Source organism: Scardinius erythrophthalmus (genome assembly GCF_964197995.2).
Source record: "Scardinius erythrophthalmus genome assembly, chromosome: 14".
Taxonomy (NCBI): domain Eukaryota; kingdom Metazoa; phylum Chordata; class Actinopteri; order Cypriniformes; family Leuciscidae; genus Scardinius; species Scardinius erythrophthalmus.
The window spans coordinates 24,426,332-24,450,616 of NC_138234.1; the positions used below are offsets into that span (position 1 = coordinate 24,426,332).

Here is a 24,285-nt window from a genome sequence, read left to right on the forward strand (position 1 = left end):
TAATTAGAATAGTAATCTGCCATTATTTCCTGATGTGAGTGACGCCAACTATAGCCAGCTATCAGCTAGTTTTTTTAAACTAGCCTACATTTTGAAAGCATTTGAACGTCACCATCTATGAAGCATTCAGGAATTAAACTATTAAAATGTTTGCTATACCCTACCAAATAATGTATATAGCTAAGTACGTAGGCTACTTTTTAGGTTTTATTTATATAGCCTAATTGTAATATTTGTAGTGTCAGTGACGTTTCCATAACGTAGGTAGCCTTTGGGGTGTGGCGATGTTAACGTGCTAGAAATACGTTAGGTGTTCCCTTAACTTTAAAAAATACATTGTTTTGTGTCATATATAGGCCTATCATATTGGCAGAGGTGTGTTCAGACAGTCAACTAAAAATATCTATCTATCCATCCATCCATCCACTTATTCTCAGAAATAGGGCTACTTGTAAATCACAGCATGTCCAGCAACAGATGTAACGATGAATGTGAAAGATACATGTAGTAGAATGAATTGACCAATTTAATATTTATGGAATGATGTGCAATAAAAATAGCCTATGTGTGTCATGCTCAAAGTGCAGAGATTTATATCCAGGCGACTGCGCATGCGCCTCACACTGTCAGCTAAAGGTGTGACACGGCGAGAGAGAGTACACAAGCGCGAGTGGGAACACAAGTGGCTTTATTTTTGGAAAAGGAGTGGATGCGTCCTCAAAAATCTGCTGAAGGGCTGGACACAAGTCTTTTCTTTAACAAAAGCAATATGTGCACCTACGCGGCACTGCCGTCAGCATTTGAAGTTCTAGATATATAAAGTCGTAAAGGACGCGAGCGTTTCACCGTCACCTATGAGCTGAAGCGGAGCACGAGCACGAGCAGCGCAGGTAGAACAGCAGAGCCGGAAGAACTCGCAATACTGGTCGCGTTCACTTTGTTTTTCTTCTTCCAAGTGGATTATCTTTGACATTATCTCATAAATGAAGTGACTTTTAAAGTGCTAGTTTTAAAGTGCATCCGAGCTAAAGAAATAATGACGGACTTGAGGAAAAAGAGACTCTTCGTCCTGGTTGACGTGCTGTGTGTAGTTGTAGGTAAGCGAGTTCAATGTTTCAACGTTCAGTGTCATATTCTGAAGTTCATTTACAAAACTTCTGCTACAAGTTATTTTTGAGGGCTTTCACCACGTTATTCATTTCTTTATTGGGATTTGTCTTTTTAAACAATATCTTAGGCTATGTAACTGGGTTGTTGACAAATAACATACACTGACGTTTTTTAATCAACAAAATTATTTTAGGAGAAATTATGTATTTTATTAAGAACTTTGTTTTGAAAGCTTGTTTTCAGTTTGTGCTTTATGACAACAATACGTAAAATATGCAAGTATGTAAAAACAGGTTTATGTTTAACCTGTGTATATAATCTGATTGACCGATTTTTTTTTTTTTTTTTTTTTTTTTTGCCTGTATAATTTATAAATGTATACAGCATTGGTTATTATTAGTCATTTAAACATAAAATATGCTTTTGTTGTGAGAGTTAACATTTTTTTAAATCAGGTTTGTTTTCCTCACAAGTTCACACTTTGCAAAATTGCCTTGGCTTTGCACTAAACTGCAATATAATGTAATATATATTTACAACTGATCTGGGAGTGTATTTGACTTTTGCCGATATTTTATGTATAATATTTTATTGCAAAAACAGGTGCTTTAGGTGCAATGTGAGGGGCCTATCTTTAGAAGATTTTCATATTTAAATATGTATTGGGAGGTGTGTTCTCTGTGTTGAATGTTGAGTTGCATTCGTTTCTTTTCCTGGATTTTGCACGTTCAGGAAGTTGAGTATTTGTTTATGGAAATGTGATCCAAGCCTGTCAGTATTTCCCACAGTGTTTGGCAGCCTGTAGTGCCACAGAAATGTTCCTCATCTTGCATTTTTGGCTTTATTTAGGGGTTTGCTTGCAGACCAACTGTGAGACAAACTCAGGGACCATAAACATCCTAACACAGTCACATTTACGGGAAGATTCGACTTGCTTCAGTGGTAAAGTGAGTGTGGACCATCATGACCATTACTTCCTTTGGAAACATTGAGTTTGAGCCCGTTTTTTTTAACCACATGAGGTAACCCTACTATGAGATGAAGTTTCTGCACCTGCCCTTTGAAGTCTGTGTTGTGTCTGTGTTCTCCAACCTTCAGCTTTGGATTTCACGAGGGCTAGAATGTGCCCTAGGCATGATCCTTCACCTTTACACCTTTACAGGTGCAAGTGTCTCTCGTTTTGAAATGATCCATGTTGTAGACAGGGATAGACAATATTGTCCGTCTAGTCTATAAAGGGCATCAGGTGGTTAGGACAATTTCGGATGTTTCTTTTCTTGCATTTAGGCTATAGGAGGCTCAATGACATATGCGAGAAAAAGGAAATTCTTCTTAAAATCTAATGGATTTTAGAGACTAGGATTCTAGTTTAAAATGGATGTGCCACATTCTTAGTGTAAGATATGAGTTACATATAATTTTGAAATTCCATTTTCAGCAAACGTTTAAATGTAATCACTCAAAAAAAAATGTCATGTGGTGCAGTGTTGTTATAGTAAACTAAGACCATTAGTTTTTTTTAAATAGTTTTCGTTAATTTAAATAAAGCTGAAAATAAAAACAAAAAAATTAGATTAAGAATTATATGACCTTTTTTTAATGTTTTCTTGCCAAGTTAAATTACTAAAATTACTTAAACTGAAATAAGCAAAAAACTAAATAGTAGATCTGCATGATTAATTGTCGGACAAAATGGCGGATTCGGCAGATGGCGAATTATGATTGGTCAGATCGCATGTAAATCAAACCCCCTGCGAAGGGTGAAATGACAATAATTCAACTGTCTATTAAACCTTTGACAAGTATGATCACAGCAATTCAAATCTGTTTCTGCTGCCGCTGACCTAGAGAGAGCAATTATCATGTTTAAGTATGAAACAGCTTCACAAAGAGTCTTTTTAAGTTTCATTATTTCTGTGTTACAAAAATTTTGATTATCACAGAAGTACTGGGATAAAAGTTAACAGTGTGGAAAAAAGGATAAATCACCTTTTGAAAGTAACTTGTCGCTTCTAATAAGTATTGTATCGAGTGCATTGTTACACCAGTAGGTGGTGACAAGCGACTGCTAAATTTATTTGTCATTGAATCATTCAATCAAGAGATTCTTTCAAAAAATCTTGATTCATTCAGTAGTGAAACAAGTGAAGTGTAAATGAGTGAGTCATTGAATCATTCATTCAAACCATTAAGAGTTTACGTAAAAAAAAATATATATTTTTCGTACAACAGAATAGTTTACCAAATACGAACATTCCATCACTATTACAAACCTTATTAAAGAATTTCCAACTTGTTGTAAATATATTCAAATGTACCGCTTTCTGCTAGAAATTAATGTAATGTATGGGAGAAAGGGCACAACTAAGAAACCCATAACTACATTATGTATGGATAGTTTGGGTTCTGACATAAAAGATAGTTCAAAGTCCTATAAATTTGAGACATTTGGCCTTGAGGTAATGAAAGTACAGAAAGATTTACTGCAGCACAGGTGGAAATATTCAGTCATTTTCAAATAAACATCAGCCTCTCAGATTGCTGTATTACTAACAGAAAAGTCCCTGAATCCAGTTGACTGCGAATTTCGGTAAGTGTTTCAGGGACTTAATATCCTTTTCCCAGCCCTGTATTTGACATTCAATCCAGCCCACCACCCTCTGCTTCTCTTTTTCTTCTGTCTAAGTAAACTTTCCCTCCACACAAACACAGTCTGGCTTTTGGTTTCGCTCACAGGCTAACGGTGTGTATTTTAATGCTGCCTTTCTTTATGATATTTTACATCATCAGTCATTGAGTACTGACAGAAAAAAGAGTTGACATTTAATATTCTGCCTCTGTTCTTCTGTACTGATACAGCAAGCCAAAGTCATAAGATCAGCATTTTACTTCAGTGAAAGTGAAATTGGTGAGAATTATCTAAGCTTATCTGTGGCAATAAAAAGCTGAGCATTTGGCTCAGTACTGAAGGACTTTCCAGGCCTTCCTTCCAGGTACCTCTAGTGTATTTTGGTATGTTTTTAATAAAGCTTGTTATTTCTTAACTTTCTTAACATTAAATTGTGAAATTGTTTCACCCTTCTAAACCTCACTCCGATTCGGGTCACGGCACCAATGTAACCTCCCTGGTTCTACTCGCATTGCTCCAAGCAGGATTCGAACCAGCATTTCCGGCATGGGAAGCGGGTGCACTAACAAGATGCTAAAGACCACTGCCTCTAGTGTCAGTCACTAGTGCGCCTCTTGAGGTCAGGGAAGTGAGGTTTACATGCACAGCTCTTGCTAGCTGGCCTCTGTTAGACTCACCCCTCTAAACCTCACTACCATCCGGGTCACGGCACCAATTGACGCGTTTCCACTGTCGGCCCAAAATCGATCATGCTTGTGCGTGCCAGGGCCAGTCGCGTTTCCACTGTCACTTCCAGGGCTTGATCGGGCCTGCTCAGGGTTTCCTCTGGCTAACAGCCAAGGGTTATTGGCCCGCCTAATACCTTGGTCCAAAGCAGGCCAACTGGGGCTTGAGGAGTGTACATGAACAAAGGCAGAGTCAGGAGAGGGACAACATTGCTGCTCATCTCCCATGCTTTATATCAGACTACCAGCTTACTCCAACATTTAAGACATTTTAAAAAAATTCAGCTCAAAACTCACTTTCAGACACCAGCGAGTTTCTGAAATAACTTCAGAGCGCGATCCGATGGGGATTCTAATCTATTTTTTATTTACATGCGATGCTAAAGGCTACTTATGCTAAACATTGCCATAATAAATATACATGGTAATGGAAAATACCAAAGACAAAGAACTTCAACATTGTGTATTTATTTGGTTTCATGTTTCATCCATCTCTTCCCTGTCCCTTTGTTGATGCAGATGCAATGCATTTGCATATGTCATAAATTAAACATAGTCCGGTAAACTCGTATAACTCCTGTTTTCTGCTTGTGAGCTCCCTCTGTTGCTCCAGCTGAAACAATAACAGTATAGTGAGATGGAAAAGATTGCTCAAACCTCCTCAGATCCCATAATTTCATGGAAAATAATGATAAAAAATAAATAATGATAAATATGGTTTGATTGAGCATGATTGATGTGCAGTCCTGACACAAATTAATAAATTACTGTCACTGTGAAAAAATTATAGCGTAAATTATTGGTCAGATATCGATGCTTAAGTATTTAAAGGAGAACTTGGTAACTTTTTTAACTTAATAAAACTGTCTAGAAATCATTTGGATGGTTAAACAACCTGTTCTGGTGATACTGGTGACTTTCCCCGCTCCCCCCAGCGTTCCCAGGCGGAAAACCAACCTTGCAACTTGGGGACTAGCGTCCCGGCAAAATAGAAATTGGAAGTCTCGTGAGAAGCGGGAACGAGAACGAGCGCGAAACACGAATCGCTTTACGGCAATTTAACATAAACACACACGCATGTATGATGTATTACCAGATTACCCACCTCGGTAGACAAAGCTCCACACGATTCAGTTGGCTTGCTCCGACCAAAACAAACGCACATGAGCAGCGGTAGAGAGGGGGAGGAGGCCGCCGCAAGTGAGTTTTTTACGACCGTGTTGTGACATATACGCCCCCCCACAGCTGTAGGGGGAGCTCGTGTGGAAAACATGCGACAACAAAAGGGAAAATCAGCGAAGAAGTGACTAGAGTTCGCTAGAGTTGCCGAGTTCTCCTTTAAGTAAAGTAAAGACCAAACGTCATGTTAATTTTACAATCTAGCTAGTTTTCAGTCAGCTAGCTTCACCATGCTGGTGATGTGGGATTTGTGACGTTGTTCTCTGAAGGCGTGTTAAGGGTGGGTTTTAGGGTAGTGCTGCGGGGCTACTGGCCCGACAGTGGAAACGCAAATTGATTTTGACCTCGGTGCTTGAGGTCCGAGGCTAGTGGCCCCGCCTGGCACATTGTTAGCACAGGCTCGCATTGGCCCGAAAGTGGAAAAGCGGCTAACTTAACCACTCCGAGCGGGATTCAAACCAGCGTTTCTGGCATGGGAGGCAGATGCTATAACAAGGACGCTAAAGACCACAGTCACAGTCTCTAGTGTCAGTCTCTAGTGCGCCTCTTGAGGCCAGGGGAGTGAGGTTTACCAACACAGCTCTTACTTGCTGACCTCTGTTAAACTGTTGTAACAGGCACCTTTTTACATTTCATTTTATTGGTATTTTTAACAATTTTCTCAACACAAAGATAATTGTTATATTGCTCACAGGACCTGTATGCAGATCCTTTTATCCAAAGTGACTTACGAATGAAGAATTGTACAGCGAGCAATTAATGTAAAGTAGTAATGAAACATGAGTGCTGCGATCCAACATTTTTTCAAAGTGCAAGCTAGGACAGAGATGGAGATGTAGACTATGTGTGACAGTTAAATAGTAAAATGAAGTAAAAAAGCCAGCTGTTCCGGTATAAGGTTCCACCAGCAAGGAATAGTGAAGGTTTTTAGCATCATATCATTGCGCTATAACCTATAAAGACATATTGCCACACGATTTGGATTCATTCCCTAAAACTACTGGGGAAATATGGGAGAACGACAAGAACAATTGCAGGATGTTGGAACCGTCATTCTTTATATTTCAGGTCTTGGATAAACTTGTTCAGAACCATCTGTGTGAGATAGCAATTGCAACATCAACAAAATTGTTCAGATATTGGTCACATCATGAGACCATTAACATAATGATGCTTTTACATTAATCACAGAAGCTATTTTTAAAGCAAAACACACTTGCTAAACACTATTAGCGTACCAGCTAACCTGTTTCCCACGCAATATTATACATTTCCATGGTTTCCAAGAGTGTAAATCACACACTAGCATTAGCGTGGGGAGGTAGAGGGCTGGGACAGATAGACTTTGGTGTATGGTGAAAGAAAAGAGGAGGAGGGCGGGTGTTTCTTCTTGAAGTAGGATTCCAGACTCTCCTGCGAGGTTGTACGCTCAGCACATAGCTTCCAAATGAGTCAGGCGTCCTTGCCAAACTACCGCGCAGGGAGTGCTGCCGGCAGACAGACCGCCCTCAAAACTCTCACTTAAGGGGCGACAGGCTTGTATTTTCGTAACACTTATGATGGTACTCCAGAAAACCCACAAAAAAAAGTCAAGAACATCTCATTTTCATCTTCAGAGTAGAAACCGAACGTGATCTTTGTGGGTTTAGCCGCTATGAACTGGGTTTCAAATGTTGAAATGAAGCCAGAATGTATCAAGTTAGGTGTTGAAAGCTTAATATATTTGTTGAAATGCCTGAAAATGAGTTAGAATACAAGCGGTCAATAAAAACATAGGGTTTGATAATGAAAGGTGGCGAGCCAATGTCAGGGTGAAGGTCAAAGCCAACCCTAAGAAAACAGGCTACTCCCTCACAGGCTGTGTGGTGTAGACAAAAACAAATGGGATTTTCGTCAGGGTTTTCTTATTTTCAAGTCCTGTGACATTGGAAATGCACCAACTTGTATGTCCTTGAAACTGCAAGCAGTGCAATTCAGATTTACTGTAAACGTATCAGCTAAATGTTCACAGAATTTCAGTTTCTTGGACCAACATTGCCTGTGTTGGGAAAGCTACTTTGAAACTTTAGCTTCCAAAGTTACAAACTATTTAATAACTAGTTAACCATGTAAAGCCTGACATATAAAGTCAGAAGGCCGAAGGCAGTTTATTAGACAATCTTTTTATTTTTTATTTTTGATATATCAGAATTGTATTTCTCATATATGATATAGGAGAATATGGAGCTCATATTTGAGAAGTAAAAAAACCCCCACACAATTGCAAAAATATGCAATTTGGTGCAGTCGCTGATATTTACATGGCCAAAAAGTAAGATTAAATTCTGATAGCTTGTAAAATCAGTGAGATATTTATAACAGTATAACAGACCACTTATATAAAATGCACATAAATATCAGATGTCACTCTAAATCTCACAATAATATGACTTAGTAAGATATGTAAATGCTCAGTTTTTTGATCAAAGCTTAACAAAACATATAATGTAATGCAATACAATGATGCTTGAGAGAAAAAATTATCATATATGGATAATCATGTAAACTTAAGTTGCTTCTGTCCAGTAAATGTTTGTCTTGAAATATTACTAACAATGTAAAAGTCATTTTTAGTTTATCGCTTTTTTTACACAACCTTAAAGTGAAAAAAATAAAAATAGGATTGAAAATAGCTGAGCTAGCTGATGCTAAAGGGAAAGTTCACTCAAAAATGAAAATTGTGTCATTTACAATGATGACTCTATGGTGTTTTTTCCTGTGGATTTTTTTTCTGTATAAGATTTTCTGTGATACTGTGATTCTGTGAAAGGAGTTATTTATAGCAGTGTCCAAGCTGCTCTTTTCCCTTTAATGAAAGTGATTGGTGACCAAGATTTACATACCGACTTTAGTTTGTTTAGTCCTCACACCAAAGCATCATTATGACTTCAGAAGACTTGGAATATAGTGCACATGTCATCTAAACTACTCCTGTAATGCATATTATTTGTCCTCTTTGAACCTGTACAGTCCCTGGTCCCCATTCACTTTCATTGTATAGGAAAGTGAGCAGCTCAGACATTCTGATAAACCTCTGCTTTCCTGTTCTAACTTCACCAATTTGAATAACACAAGGGCGAGTATGGCAATTTCATTTTTGGGTGAACCTTCTCTTTTGTGACTGAATGAAACTGTTGGTTTGGTCCAATAACGGCTCTGGCGTTCCTCCAGCGGTGTGAGGGGAAGTGTTTCAACTCAGTTAACTCAGATTGCCAACAATTATCTTCCTACATACCATAACTGCACATCAGATTGAACCAAATATAGCAACACTCAGTTCTGCCCTTCATATTTATAGTGTTTGTGAAGGAGGATGCTCCAAACAATCTGGGAAACCATGAATGAATGAGGTGGAGACTACAGGAGTGGCAAGCTCATTTTTGTCTGTGGGATGGGCAAAAGGATGTGAATCCTCAGCCACTTCAGCAATCACCAACCCAGAAACATTTTACTCTCTCCTCCCCCTCTTGATTTAGTCTCTATATTGCTTTGTTGCAACTCAACTAATGCAACTCAACTCAACTTAAAATTGGGGTTGCAAAGGGCCTGAAAATTTCCTGTAAATTTCCAGAAACTTTCCAAAAGTTTATGAAAATTTACAAAAAGTCTGGAAACTTTGCAACCGTGGTTAAAATATTTTCATTGTTTTTTCCATTAGGAGCATGAAGTCATTCATGGTTTACTCTTTGCTTACCGTCATGTTATTCCAAAACTACATCACAGTCTTTATTCTGTGGAACCGAGCGCCGCCACATACGATCAAAGATAATGGTGACCAAGACTGTCAAGCAATGTTGTTATTGTTTACTAAAACTAAAACTAAAACTAGAAATCATGGTCATTAAAGATGAAATGTATTCCTATATAAATATTTGGTGGGAAAACTGAAACTGAAACAAAATAGGTTTTCGAAGTACTAAAATGACTAAAACTGAAATGCATATAAAATAAAACTAAATATACATATTTAAAAAAAGAAATAAACAACATTGCTAAAGCAAACTAAACTGATAATATAAAAATAAAAGCTAATTCCAAATATTATTTGAATATTAGAATAGTATATAAATAATACAAAAAAAACTAAAATACTAAATTGGACTTAAATTCCAGGCTGTTTCTCACACAAAACTATGACTTATGACTTAGGAAGACTCGGAATATAGAGCAGAAATTGTATGGTCTTCTTTAATTTGAAGCCTATCCACTTTCAATCCTTTCTTCAACTTTTTTTCAAGTAAAAAATGCATGATGTTAGGTAAATGACGACTTTTAATTAATTAACTATTCAGAAAACTAGAGTACATTCCTTTTACTTGCATAGCATGAAGGGGGGAAAACACAGTCCATGGACTCATAAAAAGAGCTCATACCAAAAACGGGGTCCCTTAATGTTTTACAGGAAATTTGACTTCCTGTACCTTCAAATGGAACTAATTTGTTTCAGGGAATGGTTGGAGGGGGACGGCTGGTGGCAGTTGAGACGAGGTTTGTTTTTCAGTGCAGCCCCAATATTGCAATGTGTTGGGTGTCAACTGTGACTTTCTTCAAGACTTCTTGCCCTCTCACTTCTAAGCGCCACATGTCTCCCTGCAGTCCTGTTTCATTGCGTAATTAAACGTCCGCCAAACTCGCACCTGCCAACTGAGGCTTTGAACTCGAACCGTTTGAAGTTTTTTGACCCTTTAATGTACCTTACACTGACTTAATTCCTTGGGAACACAATCTGGAAAATATTTCAGAAGTAATGCTCATGAATTTCACTGACGAGTACCAGAATATACTGCTTGGCCTTTTTAACTGTGCAGTTGACAATTTAGACTTAGTTCTCAGTGTTTCTAGGTGTTTTAATTGTGTTTGGCATTAATCAATGACAGTTTGAAATGAAAAACTACTCCTCAGGGTTAATTTTTCCATTGATCATAAAAATCTGTATCAAAAACCTTTCAGTCTTACTAGTCTTTTTGTTTCCTAGTAATGTGTCTCAAGAGTTGAAAAGCCTGGAGAGGAAGAAGGAAAAATGAGACTTAAGTTTTATTGGGCATTTATTTTCATTTGTTTGGAGATTATACAGCTGGCAAACATACAGAAAAGGCCATCCAAGCTCAGCTCCAGATCCTCAGAGTGTCTGAATCTCAAGTTAGTGTTAAAACTGTAGCCATTGTTTGGGGTCTCGAGTCCCTCAACATGATGATCAATTGGAGGGATAGTTTATTTTTTTATTTCATTGCTTGTAAACGGTAAATCTCCGTAATGGCAATAAAACTAGAGGTTTACATTCTGTAAACAGATTTTAGCAAGTGGATCACATCCTTTCGAGCTAACTGGTTAACTAAGGTAAAGTTGTTTTGTTTTTGTTTTCCCAGGAGGTTTGAACAAAAGAAAACAAAACTTATTTGTAAATATTTTTCAAAAAATGTTTTTGAAATCTGAAAAGCAAAAGAGATCAAAACATATTTGTAAATATTTTCAAAAAACATTTGTTTTTTTGTTTTCCAAGCTGCAAAACAAAACACATATTTGTAAATATTAAAAAACACTTGTTTTTTGTTTTGTCTGGTGCAAAACAAAAGAGAAAACATTTGTGAATATATAAAAAAAACTTTTTTTGTTTTGTAAAATGCAAAACAAAAGAAAACAAAACATTTGTAAATATATACATCTATATATAAAAAATGTAAGGTACAAAGCAAAAGAAAACAAAACATTATAATTGTTAAAGAATAAATCACAAAGTTGGGCCACATCTGTTTGAGGCCGGAGTCTGATTTAACAGTAGTTAATTAGAGCTGTTTGACCTGAGGATACAATTTGACCCAGATTTTGACAATTGTGAATCATTGCTCCAAAATTCACAATTGTTAGTTCAATAATATACAGCGTAATAAACTAATGACTGATTTTGGGGCAAGGTTACATGACCAGTGTGTTTTTATTAGTGCACCATTGAGGATGTCATTATGATGTTTTGTAAGTGAGTGTGTGTGTTCTCACTGTCCCAGACCAGTGTATGGAAATACAGTGTCATTTCAAACACCCTTGTTCTTTTGTTTTTGGAATACAAAGACACTCATTTGTTCTTAAGTGACTCTCTATGACTCGATTACTCTTTGTCTCTTGTCGTGACGTGAACGTCTCAAGAATACATTGAAACTCAAAAGGACTTGTTTTGGATGTGTTTTTTGCACCATTGCATTTCAACTCCTAGTTAGTTCAACATCTCTAGTGCTAAAACTTTAAAATTAAATTTCAATTAATGAATTTTTAGTTGTCATTAAGCATCAAGATTAACTTGCTAAGGTGATTGATTGGTTGTTTTTTCATATGACCCAACAATTCAATTCAGTAAATAAACCCTTTTTCTCTCTGTCTATAAACTGACAAAATACGAATTTAAAAACAGGCAAACTTCTAATTTTCTTGTACGTTTCCCTGGTGTTTCCATATCTAGAACATTCATTATGAAATTGTAGAAATGCTTTGTTGTTTTAACAAAACAAAAGAAAACAAAACATATTTGTAAACATTTCTTTGAGGCAAATTATTATTAAAATTATAAAATTTAAAATTAAAATTATATATTATTTCTAGTTGGAATATATTCTTCTAAATTCTGTTAGTAAGCTCCATATGTGCAGATTATGAGCTTGTTGTTTGTATATTTTTAATGGCCCTTGTAGAATAATATTGAAGAATAAACCATGTGTAAATATCACGGTGAGCCCAGAGTTAAATTTTGAGATGGACCTGACCGTCTGTCTCACAAATGCTCTTGTACATTGTAATACCGCAGTGGTATAAATGGCACTTGAGCAATCCTGGATTTGTGTGGGATGCTGCTCATCCATATTTAGACATAAACTGAGTCAACCATAATGTCCAGAATCATATTTTTGGCTTGTACCAACAAAAAACATGTTTTCCTGCTGATGTAGCATCTTCCTGATGTTGACTGGAAGAAACAAGGTCATTTACATTCTTAGCCTGCTTAAAATATCTACACAAGTATATTCCATTCAAACAGCAAAACGGTTTCTGGCAGTTAAAGATATGCAAACCTACTAGAACACTGTGCTATTATATGTCCAGAAAATGGAATTACAGGAAGTAGAATTGCTCCTACTGTTCTCTTTAAGTGCTGTGGCTTAGGATCACGTGGTTGCAGAGTGATTTTGTAACATTTCCAAATGTCCCAAGGTCATTTTCCATTCATTAAAGTATCACGCTGTAGCAACAGTCAGACATGTGCATCTCCAGCCACATCAGTCCACCGATCAAGGCGTTGTGGAAAGGATGTCTAGGCTGTGGGTGTGTTCAGGAATGTTTATGATGTGGCACACAACATGTTTTTGGGTTAAGACGGTGTGGTCTGGTGACTTCCTCATAGCTGTGGGATAAATGTGTTTCCTTGTGACTCTGGAAAAAAGAGGTACTATAAATACACGCTGCTTCCATGACTTAATTCAGATGGTGTTCTGAGTGTTACTAAAAAAGTCTATACAGTCTTATAGTAAATAGTTGAGAGAAAACCAGGTGGCAACCGATCTCTCTTTTGAATCCAACATGGAAGTGACTTAAACTGCAATTCATCGACTGACCACTAGAGACAGGCTCCAAAAGAGAGTCAATTCCATAGACCCCCATGTTAATATGCCCAACTTTACAGCAGAAAAAGAATATGCTTACAGCCTCGTACAAAAAGTGGTTTTGGTCTATACAGCTCATTTTGCCCTTCATGACAACTGTGAGGGGGGTGAATTTTTTTATAACTTATCCATTTAAATTATATTAAGCCTTAAAGTTCTGCATAATTAAGGGCGTGGCCACTTGAGTGACGGGTGGATTGCCGCTGCTTCACTACTAGCCGTTTGTCTTCTGTCTGTTAGCGTCACGCGTCACCTTAGCTAATCCCGCCTCTTTGCCCATTTCCGGTTATCCGGGAGACACGCACGGTGACGCGCTGCCAAGATGGCGACGGCCAGCTCCTCCCACTTTGGGTTTCAAAAATGCTCTTCAAAAACCTACGGGTGACGTCATGGACACTACGTCCATATTTTTTTACAGTCTATGGAGAAAACGCATGTTGTGTAACACTATATTGGATCCGCGCATAAGCTCTTAAAGTGACAGCAGCCTAATAAACCTGTCTGTCATGTTAATCAAAGAACAACAACAACAACAAAAACTAAAAGAAAATCACTTGCTGCACTTGACTGAAGAACTTTTGTAACTGTAATTGTAAGTATTAATCTGTATTTTTAATAAAATAACACTGGATAGTCTTCGCATTTGATTACTCTTGATTATTTCGTACCTAAATACTACTGTTAGACCCACCTGAAAAACTTGCCATGTTTATTTAATTTGTCTCTGTATTATATTGTATTTATTTGTGCTATCATTTGCAGTTTGTTTATTTGTTCTTATTTTATTACTGACTACCTTTTTTTTTTGTAAATTTAGTTCAACGATTCAAATAAAGCCTTCATGTGCTGTGTGTAAGCTATTACAACAAAATTATCTTAAAATTATGAGGTATATATGGCAATTTCCCCTGTGATATCGAAAATGGTATCTAATATCGATACTTTATAATGTAAATGTATTGTTTTTGGTATTAAGGTAGTGAGAAATGGTTAGGGAAATGTTCTTATGAAAATAATGCCACAATGGAAAAATAAATAAAGTTATGCAATTATTTTTTTATTTGATGTATGATTTTCCTAAAAATAAAGGCAGTGTAACAAACATACAATGATGTATACATATAATGAAAATAATATAATGTTGGTATTGTTGATATGTATTTGGTTCTGAAATGGCTGGATAAAATGTACTTGTCATGAATATATGGAAATTTTATTTTCTTGAGGTGAAATATGACCCAGACAGGTTCTTTCCAGGTTTTAGGAGATTCACCCTGTATATTCTCCACATTAGTCAACTCATCATTTAGGAAGCAGATATTTATTTCTCTATGTATTTATTTTTTTATCATCTCTTCTTCTTATTCCTGTAGCTTCTCTGCCCTTCGTTATAATGACTATCACATCCCGGCCATACGAGCGAGAGATCTACTGCCAGGACGAGAGCATCGGTTACCCTGTAAGGCCGGACACCATCACGCACGTGACGCTGGCTGCGGTCACCATCACCTGTACTATCATTATCGTGAGTCGCTCATTCATTCATCTCCATCATCCCTCCCATGATCTCATCATCCCTTGAGTCACATGCTGATCCTCAACAAAGTGTCCGTTCATGACTCTGCACAGAAGAGGGGTTTATTATGCACAACAACACAGCATTTTGTGCTAATGGACACATTTATGACAAACCTAATGTAGCGTAACCGTTCTGATCCTTGTTGAAAGCTACAGAAATGCATCACGTTACTTAACTTTTACCTCTTCTGTTCCTCTAGATATCGTCCGGTGAAGCGTATCTGGTGTACAGCAAGAAAATTCACTCCAACTCTACATTTAATCAATATGTATCGGCCATCTATAAGGTGCTGGGCGCCTTCTTGTTTGGGGGAGCTGTCAGCCAATCACTGACGGACTTGGCTAAGTACACCATTGGGCGACCACGTCCACATTTCTTAGCAGTGTGTGCCCCCAAAGTCTGCAAAGGATACGTGACTGCGATCAACTGCACTGGCAACCCACGTGATGTGACCGAAGCCAGGTATGTCTCTCATCATAAATCCTTTTAACGCTTTGATTTCAGTGAATTTCTGTGAACTATATGTGATTTGTGTGTCGTAGGTTGTCCTTCTACTCAGGTCACTCCTCCTTCGGGATGTACTGCATGCTGTTTCTAGCGGTGAGTGGTGTAACATTGGGGACCCTTGGGATCAACCAACAGTTTGGGAGTGGGACTATTGGTTTTTGCAACCAATGGCAAATGGGGAAACATGTTTGAATAGGCTTTATTTCTGCAGTTTCGTTTGATTTTACTAGAGTCACTAAAAGTACCCTCTGGTGCTGTTCGGTCTTTTTTGGCTGAAAAATGTTACATTTTAAGAATTTTTTTACTTCATCAGAATAGTATTAAACTCAGTTAAGGTTTTGGCACTTGCTATGTGAACACACACACATACACAGTGGCATAACGAGCCAACACCGGGGCGGGCCCCTCTACTACAACACGTGATGACGCTAAGCGCACCAAAAAAAAAAAAAAAACTGCTGGTGACGGCGCACCATTACACATTGTTTCTGTTACTGTCACTGCTATATACACATAGGCCTAGGTCCAAATACATAAAAAAAGATGTTCAAGTCACTTACATTATAGCTGCATTTTCCAGGCTTTCCTCTGTGCAAAGTTGTCGATCATATCCTTAAGATCCAGAGAGCGCGCACGGGCATTCTCAATTGACAGTGTGACTAGCAATAACCACGGAGCTGCTACTACCAACGGTCGCTTCTGGTGCTTTACTCGCTTGCACTCTCTTGCTCCATCTCAATCTCGATCTCCCCGTGTCATCTTTTTAAAGAAGCTTCCTATTTTGGGTAATTTATTAATTAATTTGTCAAATTCCTCTTTTCGTTTGCGCTTTTGAAAGCCACTTTTGTGTTTAAAATTTGATGACTCCATATCTGTCTCAAGTTCAACGTTTTTTACTGTTTTGCACGCAATCAGTCCCAATTTGAAACAAATTACACCAAATTCATCATTGTTCGTTTCAAACATTTATTTAATGATCAGTCAAATATGTTGTTGTCATTATTTATTCAAATCAATTCGCAAAAAATTCAAATGCGATCAGACTAAAAGTAGTAAAATGCGATAGGGGGACCCGGCTGTCAATCAATATCTTCCAGTAACGCGGGCGGGCCCCTGATTGGTCCGGGCCCATAAGCAACCGCTTACCGATAGTTACGCCTGTGCACATACACACACACAAAAAGGTTAAATGGTCCTGAAAAAAATAGTCACACTTGTACTTGACCGCATTGGAATCAAATGGGAAACGAATTTAATCTAGTGGAAATGTTTGGTACTGCGCCCAAACAAAATCTTACTGAAAGCTCAATGTTTGATCAACAAAACTTGTTTAGATTTATTTGGTTTTCTCACAGTTTTAGAGCAAAACGTGTTTTGGAAAATATATATTTAATATAAAATAAATAATTTATTTAAAATATTTACATAAAATATTTTATGCATTTTCCATCATAATAAATTTTAACTTCTATTAATTAAAAAAAAAAAAATCACTTCAACAATAATTTGCCATGTGTCTTCTTTAAAAAAAAGACCAAATTTAAGTCTGTGCAAAAAAAATTAAGATTTATGACAGTTTAAAGGGTTAGTTCACCCAAAAATGAAAATTCTGTCAGTAATTACTCACCCTCATGTTGTTCCAACCCCGTAAGACTTTCGTTCATCTTCGGAACACAAATTAAGATATTTTTGATTAAATCTGAGAGCTGGATCACTCCTCCACAGGCTTATGGACACCTTAACTTGCTGGCCCAGAAAATGTATTAAAGACATTGTTAATATAGTCCAAGTGACTCCAGTGGCTCAATCTTAAGTTTATAAAGCGACGAGAATACTTTTTTTTGTGAGAGCAAAAGATTTCTGAATCAGGTTCAAATTGTTCACGCAAATTCGCAGTGTTCGCCAACAGAAAGCTGCCTGGTTTCAAAGAGACTTGTATATGAGCTGTGCTTCATAAAATTCGGTCACATTCGAAAAACTATGAGGAATCCAAAGGAGTCCAAATCCACTATAAAGAATAGATGGTGTGCGGGTATTTACAATAATAGGAGTTTTTCGTTGCAGAGTTTGCAAAACCAAGAAACTAATTTAATGAAACTATCAGAGAATGATACATCATTCTTAAACGTATAAATGCTAAATGCTAAAAGCTCACTGAGATAAAACTGTTTTCGCCATTTGCTTTCATTATTTCCTCTCAACAAATTAAGTCATTATCGTTCAGCAAATGAAAGACTCCTCTTTTTCTTTTCTTTCCCTAGTTCTATGTCCAGGCCAGACTGAATGCGAAATGGGCCCGTCTTCTGAGGCCAACCATCCAGTTCTTCCTGGTGGCCTTTGCTGTGTATGTAGGTTACACCCGCGTGTCCGATTATAAGCACCACTGGAGCGACGTGCTGGTGGGGCTCCTCCAGGGGGCGCTCATTGCAATTCTCATTGTAAGTTAACACTTTTTCTTTTTAGAGCAATTTTACCCAACATTTTTACATCTGTCATCATTTCCTCACCCTCATGTTGTTCCAAACCAGTATGACTTTCTTTCAAACCTCAAACTTTTTTTTTTTTACCCCACTGAATATTTCCTTTTCTGGTAAAGTGACCCAAAAGTAAGAGGCCATTCAGTTTAAAATGTAGCATTATGAGGTCTTTAACTCTTCTAACATTCCTTGTCTCTTACAGGTGCGATACGTGGCGAATTTCTTCAAGGTCCGTCCTTCACCTCAATACTCGAGTTCAGAGGCAGAAGCAGAAGCCGAGGAGCAGAAACACAGCTTTCGAGGTGGACCACCATAACCATTTCGGCTATTACGGACCTGTGTGAGAGAAATGAGAACAAACACTCGCACTACATCTCCCACAAACCACTGGACTGACGGGAGGGGACGGAGCAAGACTGCACATGCTCACAATGGTCCTCCTTGAAAAAGCTTTAGTGTCTGTTCCTTTGTTTCAAGTGAGAGAGAACTCTTTATACGTATTTAATCAACTTATTTTAATCAAAACGATTTGCCGCGGATATTAAGGGACCGAATCTGTTTTTTAAATCTGCGCACTGGATCAGGTTTTACGTACAACATGTATCTTTGTTTGAACTGTAAATCTTACTGAAATAATGGTGAACCAAACAGAATCCCATATTCTGTGGTTTAAAATGTTGGAAATCATTGCTTGTCTGTGTTTTTCCAATATTATGTGCCTTAGTAATTATATCTAGTATATAATTATAAATAGTAATCTGGATTGCAGAAAGTGAATAATGTCATAAAATTGTTAGGATATCTTTTTTTATCCCCCTATGTTTAAAATTTAAAATTGAGATACCACTACAACATCTGCAAGCCTTGCGTAATTTTTAATTTTCGCATTCAGCTTCATTGAACTTTGTACTTTGTGAATTGTTGTTTACATTTGTCTAAATTCCTAATAAATATTTGTAATAATAATCTGCTTGTTGTTATTAAGTACCACACTTTAATGTTATGTATAGCACTACTTTAAATGATAAATATCATAAAATGTCTACATTTGTATTCTAGTGTACTTGGTACATTTAATGTTTGCATATCCAGTTAGCATATTTTAATCCAGAAGGACTATGTCAATAATATATGTATTTATGTAAGCATGAACAAACATGAATTCAATCCACATGCAAACTTTAGTTTTTCATACCCTAAAGGACATATCAGCCAGAAGTGGTTGTCAAACACTTTTTATTTTATTCGGTTTGCAAATGTAGTTTACTTTAGCCATGTTCTACTGGGCACTTTCCTGTCAGTCCAGAACTGCAGTAGCCAGACATCTAATGATGACCATCTATTCAGCCACAGCTATGACTACAAATGCGCTAAGCAAAATTAGTTTTCTTTCAAAATAAAAGTCTCAAGAGTTCAATCAGACCCCCAATTCCATGTCAGGGTGAAGAAATTGAGAAAGAAATGCACTGTTAATTATATTCTATGATTTTTATAATACATATAAGTAATATTATAGGCCTAATTAATACAAATATCTCTTATTTAAAGTATATATTATAATATTAGACCTATATAAAATTTTGCACTGTGATTCGGTATGAGTGGTTGTTACATGCGCTAAGTTCATTATTTGTATCAAAACATATGTTAGTATGAACTGTAATCGCTAGTCAGGATGGTAACAAAACTTCCATCCTACCCTTGTGTTCCTAAACTGCAATGGTAAGACAAAACCCCTCTTGCTACTCTATATCATGTTGCGTTCCTTTTACCTCAGCTGTAAGTTGTTATTTTGTGGGTTTCCATCTGGCCTGATGCCTCTGCTTATGCAAGACAAGATTGGGGTTTAGAAGATGTCAAAGAAAGCATAGGCCGTTCAAACATATTTAACACCTTTATTTGTTTGGGGATTATTGTCTGTTGTCACACCACTGTGTTCAGAACTATTTTAGCTGTGTAACCAGTCCTACTTGACCGTGGGAGGCGTGGGAGGCTGGCACGCTAACAAGGACGCTAAAGACCTTGAAATCAGGGGAGTGAGGTTTACACGCACAGCTCTTACTGGTCTACGTCCGTTACACTCGCCCTCCTAAACCTCACTCCCAACCGGGTCACGGCACCAAATGTAACCAGTCCTACTCGACCCACTCTGAGCGGGATTCAAACCAGGGTCTGGGAGGGAGGCACGCTAACAAGGACGCTAAAGACCTTGGGATCAGGGGAGTGAGGTTTACACGCACAGCTCTTACTGGCCTACACCCCCCCCCCCTTAAACCTCACTCCCAACTGGGTCACGGCACCAAATGTAACCAGTCCTACTCGACCCACTCTGAGCGGGATTCAAACCAGGGTCTGGGAGGGAGGCACACTAACAAGGACGCTAAAGACCTTGGGATCAGGGGCGTGAGGTTTACACGCACAGCTCTTACTGGCCTACACCCCCCCCCCCTTAAACCTCACTCCCAACTGGGTCACGGCACCAAATGTAACCAGTCCTACTCGACCCACTCTGAGCGGGATTCAAACCAGGGTCTGGGAGGGAGGCACACTAACAAGGACGCTAAAGACCTTGGGATCAGGGGAGTGAGGTTTACACGCACAGCTCTTACTGGCCTACACCCCCCCCCCCCTTAAACCTCACTCCCAACTGGGTCACGGCACCAAATGTAACCAGTCCTACTCGACCCACTCTGAGCGGGATTCAAACCAGGGTCTGGGAGGGAGGCACACTAACAAGGACGCTAAAGACCTTGGGATCAGGGGAGTGAGGTTTACACGCACAGCTCTTACTGGCCTACACCCCCCCCCCCCTTAAACCTCACTCCCAACCGGGTCACGGCACCAAATGTAACCAGTCCTACTCGACCCACTCTGAGCGGGATTCAAACCAGGGTCTGGGAGGGAGGCACACTAACAAGGACGCTAAAGACCTTGGGATCAGGGGAGTGAGGTTTACACGCACAGCTCTTACTGGCCTACACGCGACTAACCAATCAGAATCAAGTTTTCCAGAGTGCTGTGTACAGGGCCTAAAAATTACCACTCGCTAACTGCCAAGTGCGAGTAAAAATCAGTGTTGGTGATTATGTGAAACTGTATCAATCGCCAGTTGGCCGCTAACATTTTTATGAATTCTAACAATGCAAAATTGTGAGAACGTGAACAAACGTGAACGATACTCGGGAATGTTAACGAGCCAGTGATGCATCATCACTAAAGTTTAAGCCTAGGCAAATTTAAATATTCAAGTTCAAGAAGACACAAAAGGAAATTTCAATTCGTTACTTGCACGCAGTATGGGAAGTTTTCTGAGTGCAAACATCCAAAGCGCATACCCAGAAACCCGCGTCTCAGACAGTGCGCAAATACTGAATTGAGCTCTCTTTCAGGTCCTCTTGTGCTTGAACAGACATATTCAAACAAAATTATGTCAAAATACCCATTTGAGGAATAAAACACATATGTAACATTATATTGGATCCGTGCATTAGCTCTTAAAGTGACAGCAGCCAAATATTCCTGCTGCTACCTGTGTTTTTAATGCTAATTTTCCCCGCCACTGACGGTATGTTCCGGCTTTCCGTGTTTTCACTGTTATACGGTAGGGGGCACTATGCCACTATGACTCATTGCTCTTACTGAAAAACTTTTGGAAATTTAATAAGGATTATTCTATGTTTCATGGCTGTTAAAACATATTTATGGCCGGTAAATTTTCTTAAGTCACCGGCCATTGGCAGGAGTGGCAAAAAGTTATCACCTTTTTTTTTTTTTTTTTGGAAAGAAGGGCACGTTTTCACGTTAAAGAATCATTGGTGAGTTTTGGCTAGTTTTCAATGTTTCTGAAATGTCAATAGCCTGGTACTGTATATCTCATAACTTTGTTCATTTACATAATTTTTGTTTTTTTTGTTTACTGCTTATAAATGCAAGACCAACTGCTACAAAAAGGTACTTAGTTGTTAGAATAATTTCCTACAGTTCATTATTGCCCAGAGAAAGCCTTCTTCCTTTATGGAAATAGTAATTTTGACTCATATGTGGAATATAGCCTAGCAAAAGTAAATAATCCAGAAGGGCTTGTGTTCATTTTGAAATGCACCGAGCTGGAGGCCCAGAGAGACAATGCTACACTTCTTTCAGCCCAGGGGTCAGTGATGCCTGGCTCCCGGCCATACCCACCACCGGCTGGATGGGTTATATATATTTATACTCGCTCACTGTTGCTGCTGTTCTCTGCGGCTCCGCGAGGAATTATTACAGGTAAAACACATTGGACGGTTGTACACGTTGCGAGTGGTCGACAGTCGCGTAAAAGGGAGAAACTACAAGTCCTTTGACCAGCCAAAAGCATACTTGAGTGAAACAAAAAAAAGTTTCCCTATTTAATTGTGTTTAAAAGTTCAAAGTAAACTTTTCCATAGCTTTTTATAAGTTCATAATTAAAGTAACTTTGATGCACAAATGCTTGATCCAATGAAAACCTGTCCTGAACACCAGCCAAGCTAAATTTCCTTCTTACTTACACAAAAAAGCATGTTGTGGTGGTCAAGACAAGAAGACTTGTATATTTAATAAATTTGGAATTTTATACCTACAAATTACAGTCATGTACAGTCCTTTGAGCCTGAAGGACTGACCTTTGAGCCTGAATCCACAGACATCTGGAATGGGCAGCAGTGGCTCAGGCCTGGAAAATGCAGGGTCTGTTAAACTGCCAAGTTTAACAGATAGTGGGGAAAATGTGAGTTCTACGACTGGAGAGAGGAGAGAAATTTAGTATTTTAAGATCTAGAGAGTGGAGGGACTAAGAAAATCAAGGGAGCAGATTGTGTATTTGTGTAGGGGTTTCTTAGCTATACCAGAAGTTAGCTAAATCTGACAAAACCTCTCTTTGTTTGAATCTGGGTACGGCCCTGAAAGGTTAAATGATTAATAAATAAAGTAAATCATGTTTTTAATTCATGTTAAATGTTATTAAGCTTATATATTTCCCTCCTTCTCCATATTAAAATATTAGTAACATTGATGAACTCGAAACATGCACTTTTTCCACGTTCATGTAATATGTGATACTGACTCCTCTTGGGCATTTCAAGTATAACACCTTAACTGTCACGTGACTAAATGCTGCTATAACTACTTTAGTAGGAGTTTTATTTATTTGTTTTATTTTATTGAACTATTTAGGAGTTATTCCTCAGATGGCCAGAATACCAACAGTCAAGATGTTTTTACTTGAAAATCGATTAAAAATACCGTTTAACTGTAATGATATCTGGACAGTGGACTGAATCACGTGATACAATGCAGCATATTTTAAATATTTATGATGGAATAATTTAATTTACTATTTAAAATAAAATTGGTTAAACAAATTAATATTTAAAACAAAAAATATATATAGGCCTATATAATAATAATAATAATATTTCAGAGTAGTAAACAGTAAGCAGGCGACCATATAGGTAGTCTGTCGTCTTTATCGTTCACATAGGAATTTCGTCGAGTTCTACATGTTGTTTTCGGCGTATTTACTATTTGCGATACTTCGATGAAAAAATATTAGGTTCTACCGAGATTTGAACTCGGATCGCTGGATTCAAAGTCCAGAGTGCTAACCATTACACCATAGAACCGCGTGAACACGTGAGTTACAGCATGATATTTGACAATTCAACGAAACCATGATAATGCGTTTTATCTATAAAACAGTCATTTTACAAAACAGGTAGACCCTTTTTGTTTTTGAGAAAACATCTCATCGTGTCTTCCTAACTTCGAGTGACAATTCACAGATTTTTTATTTATTTAACATGTCTATGAATTTTAATGGTGATCTGCTGACTCCCTCACTTGCAATACTGATAATGAACTGAAGGGGGCAGCCGGAGCTCGTAACACACGCTATATGTTGTCATTATTAGTACTGCGATTGCAGTCTTTATTAGAAGCAAATTAGCGGGTTTGCAATGAATACGATAATGAGCACACAAATTAGACTTATTTAAAATCAGTATATTATTAACCAATAAATAAAACAATATATTTTAGGCTAATATATAGCCTACTGTTTTATTTATTAGCATAGCATATTGCTAATCACTTACATTTACTTGCAAAACAAAATATATAATTAGAGGGATAGTTCAACCCAAAAATGTAAATGTTGTCATCATTTACTCACCCTCATGTTGTTCCAAACCTGTATGAGTTTCTTTCTTCTGTTGAACACAAAAGAATATATTTTAAAGAATGTTGGTAACCAACATTCAGTTGACGTAGCCATAATAAGAAAAAATACTCTGTAAGTAAATGGTTGCTGTCAGCTGTTTGATTACCAACAATTCTTTAAAATATCTTCTTTTGTGTTCAACAGAAGAAAGAAACTCAT

General features: G+C 37.7%; 1 protein-coding gene across 2 annotated transcripts; it reads left to right on the top strand.

Annotated features, from left to right (window-relative positions):
* Nucleotides 1-578: 578 nt before the first annotated feature.
* On the top strand, nucleotides 579-18,856 carry plpp2b (phospholipid phosphatase 2b). Of its 2 annotated transcripts, none has more exons than XM_081384306.1 (6): nucleotides 579-1,097; nucleotides 14,702-14,853; nucleotides 15,107-15,369; nucleotides 15,450-15,507; nucleotides 17,676-17,852; nucleotides 18,094-18,856. In XM_081384306.1, exons 1-6 carry the CDS (start codon nucleotides 1,037-1,039, stop codon nucleotides 18,205-18,207), a joined length of 825 nt encoding a protein of 274 aa, XP_081240432.1. In that variant the 5' UTR covers nucleotides 579-1,036; the 3' UTR covers nucleotides 18,208-18,856. The 2 variants fall into 2 exon arrangements, with proteins under 2 accessions (XP_081240432.1, XP_081240433.1); XM_081384307.1 differs by lacking the exon at nucleotides 579-1,097 and adding an exon at nucleotides 1,960-2,057 and having other exon boundaries at nucleotides 18,094-18,849.
* Nucleotides 18,857-24,285: the final 5,429 nt, after the last annotated feature.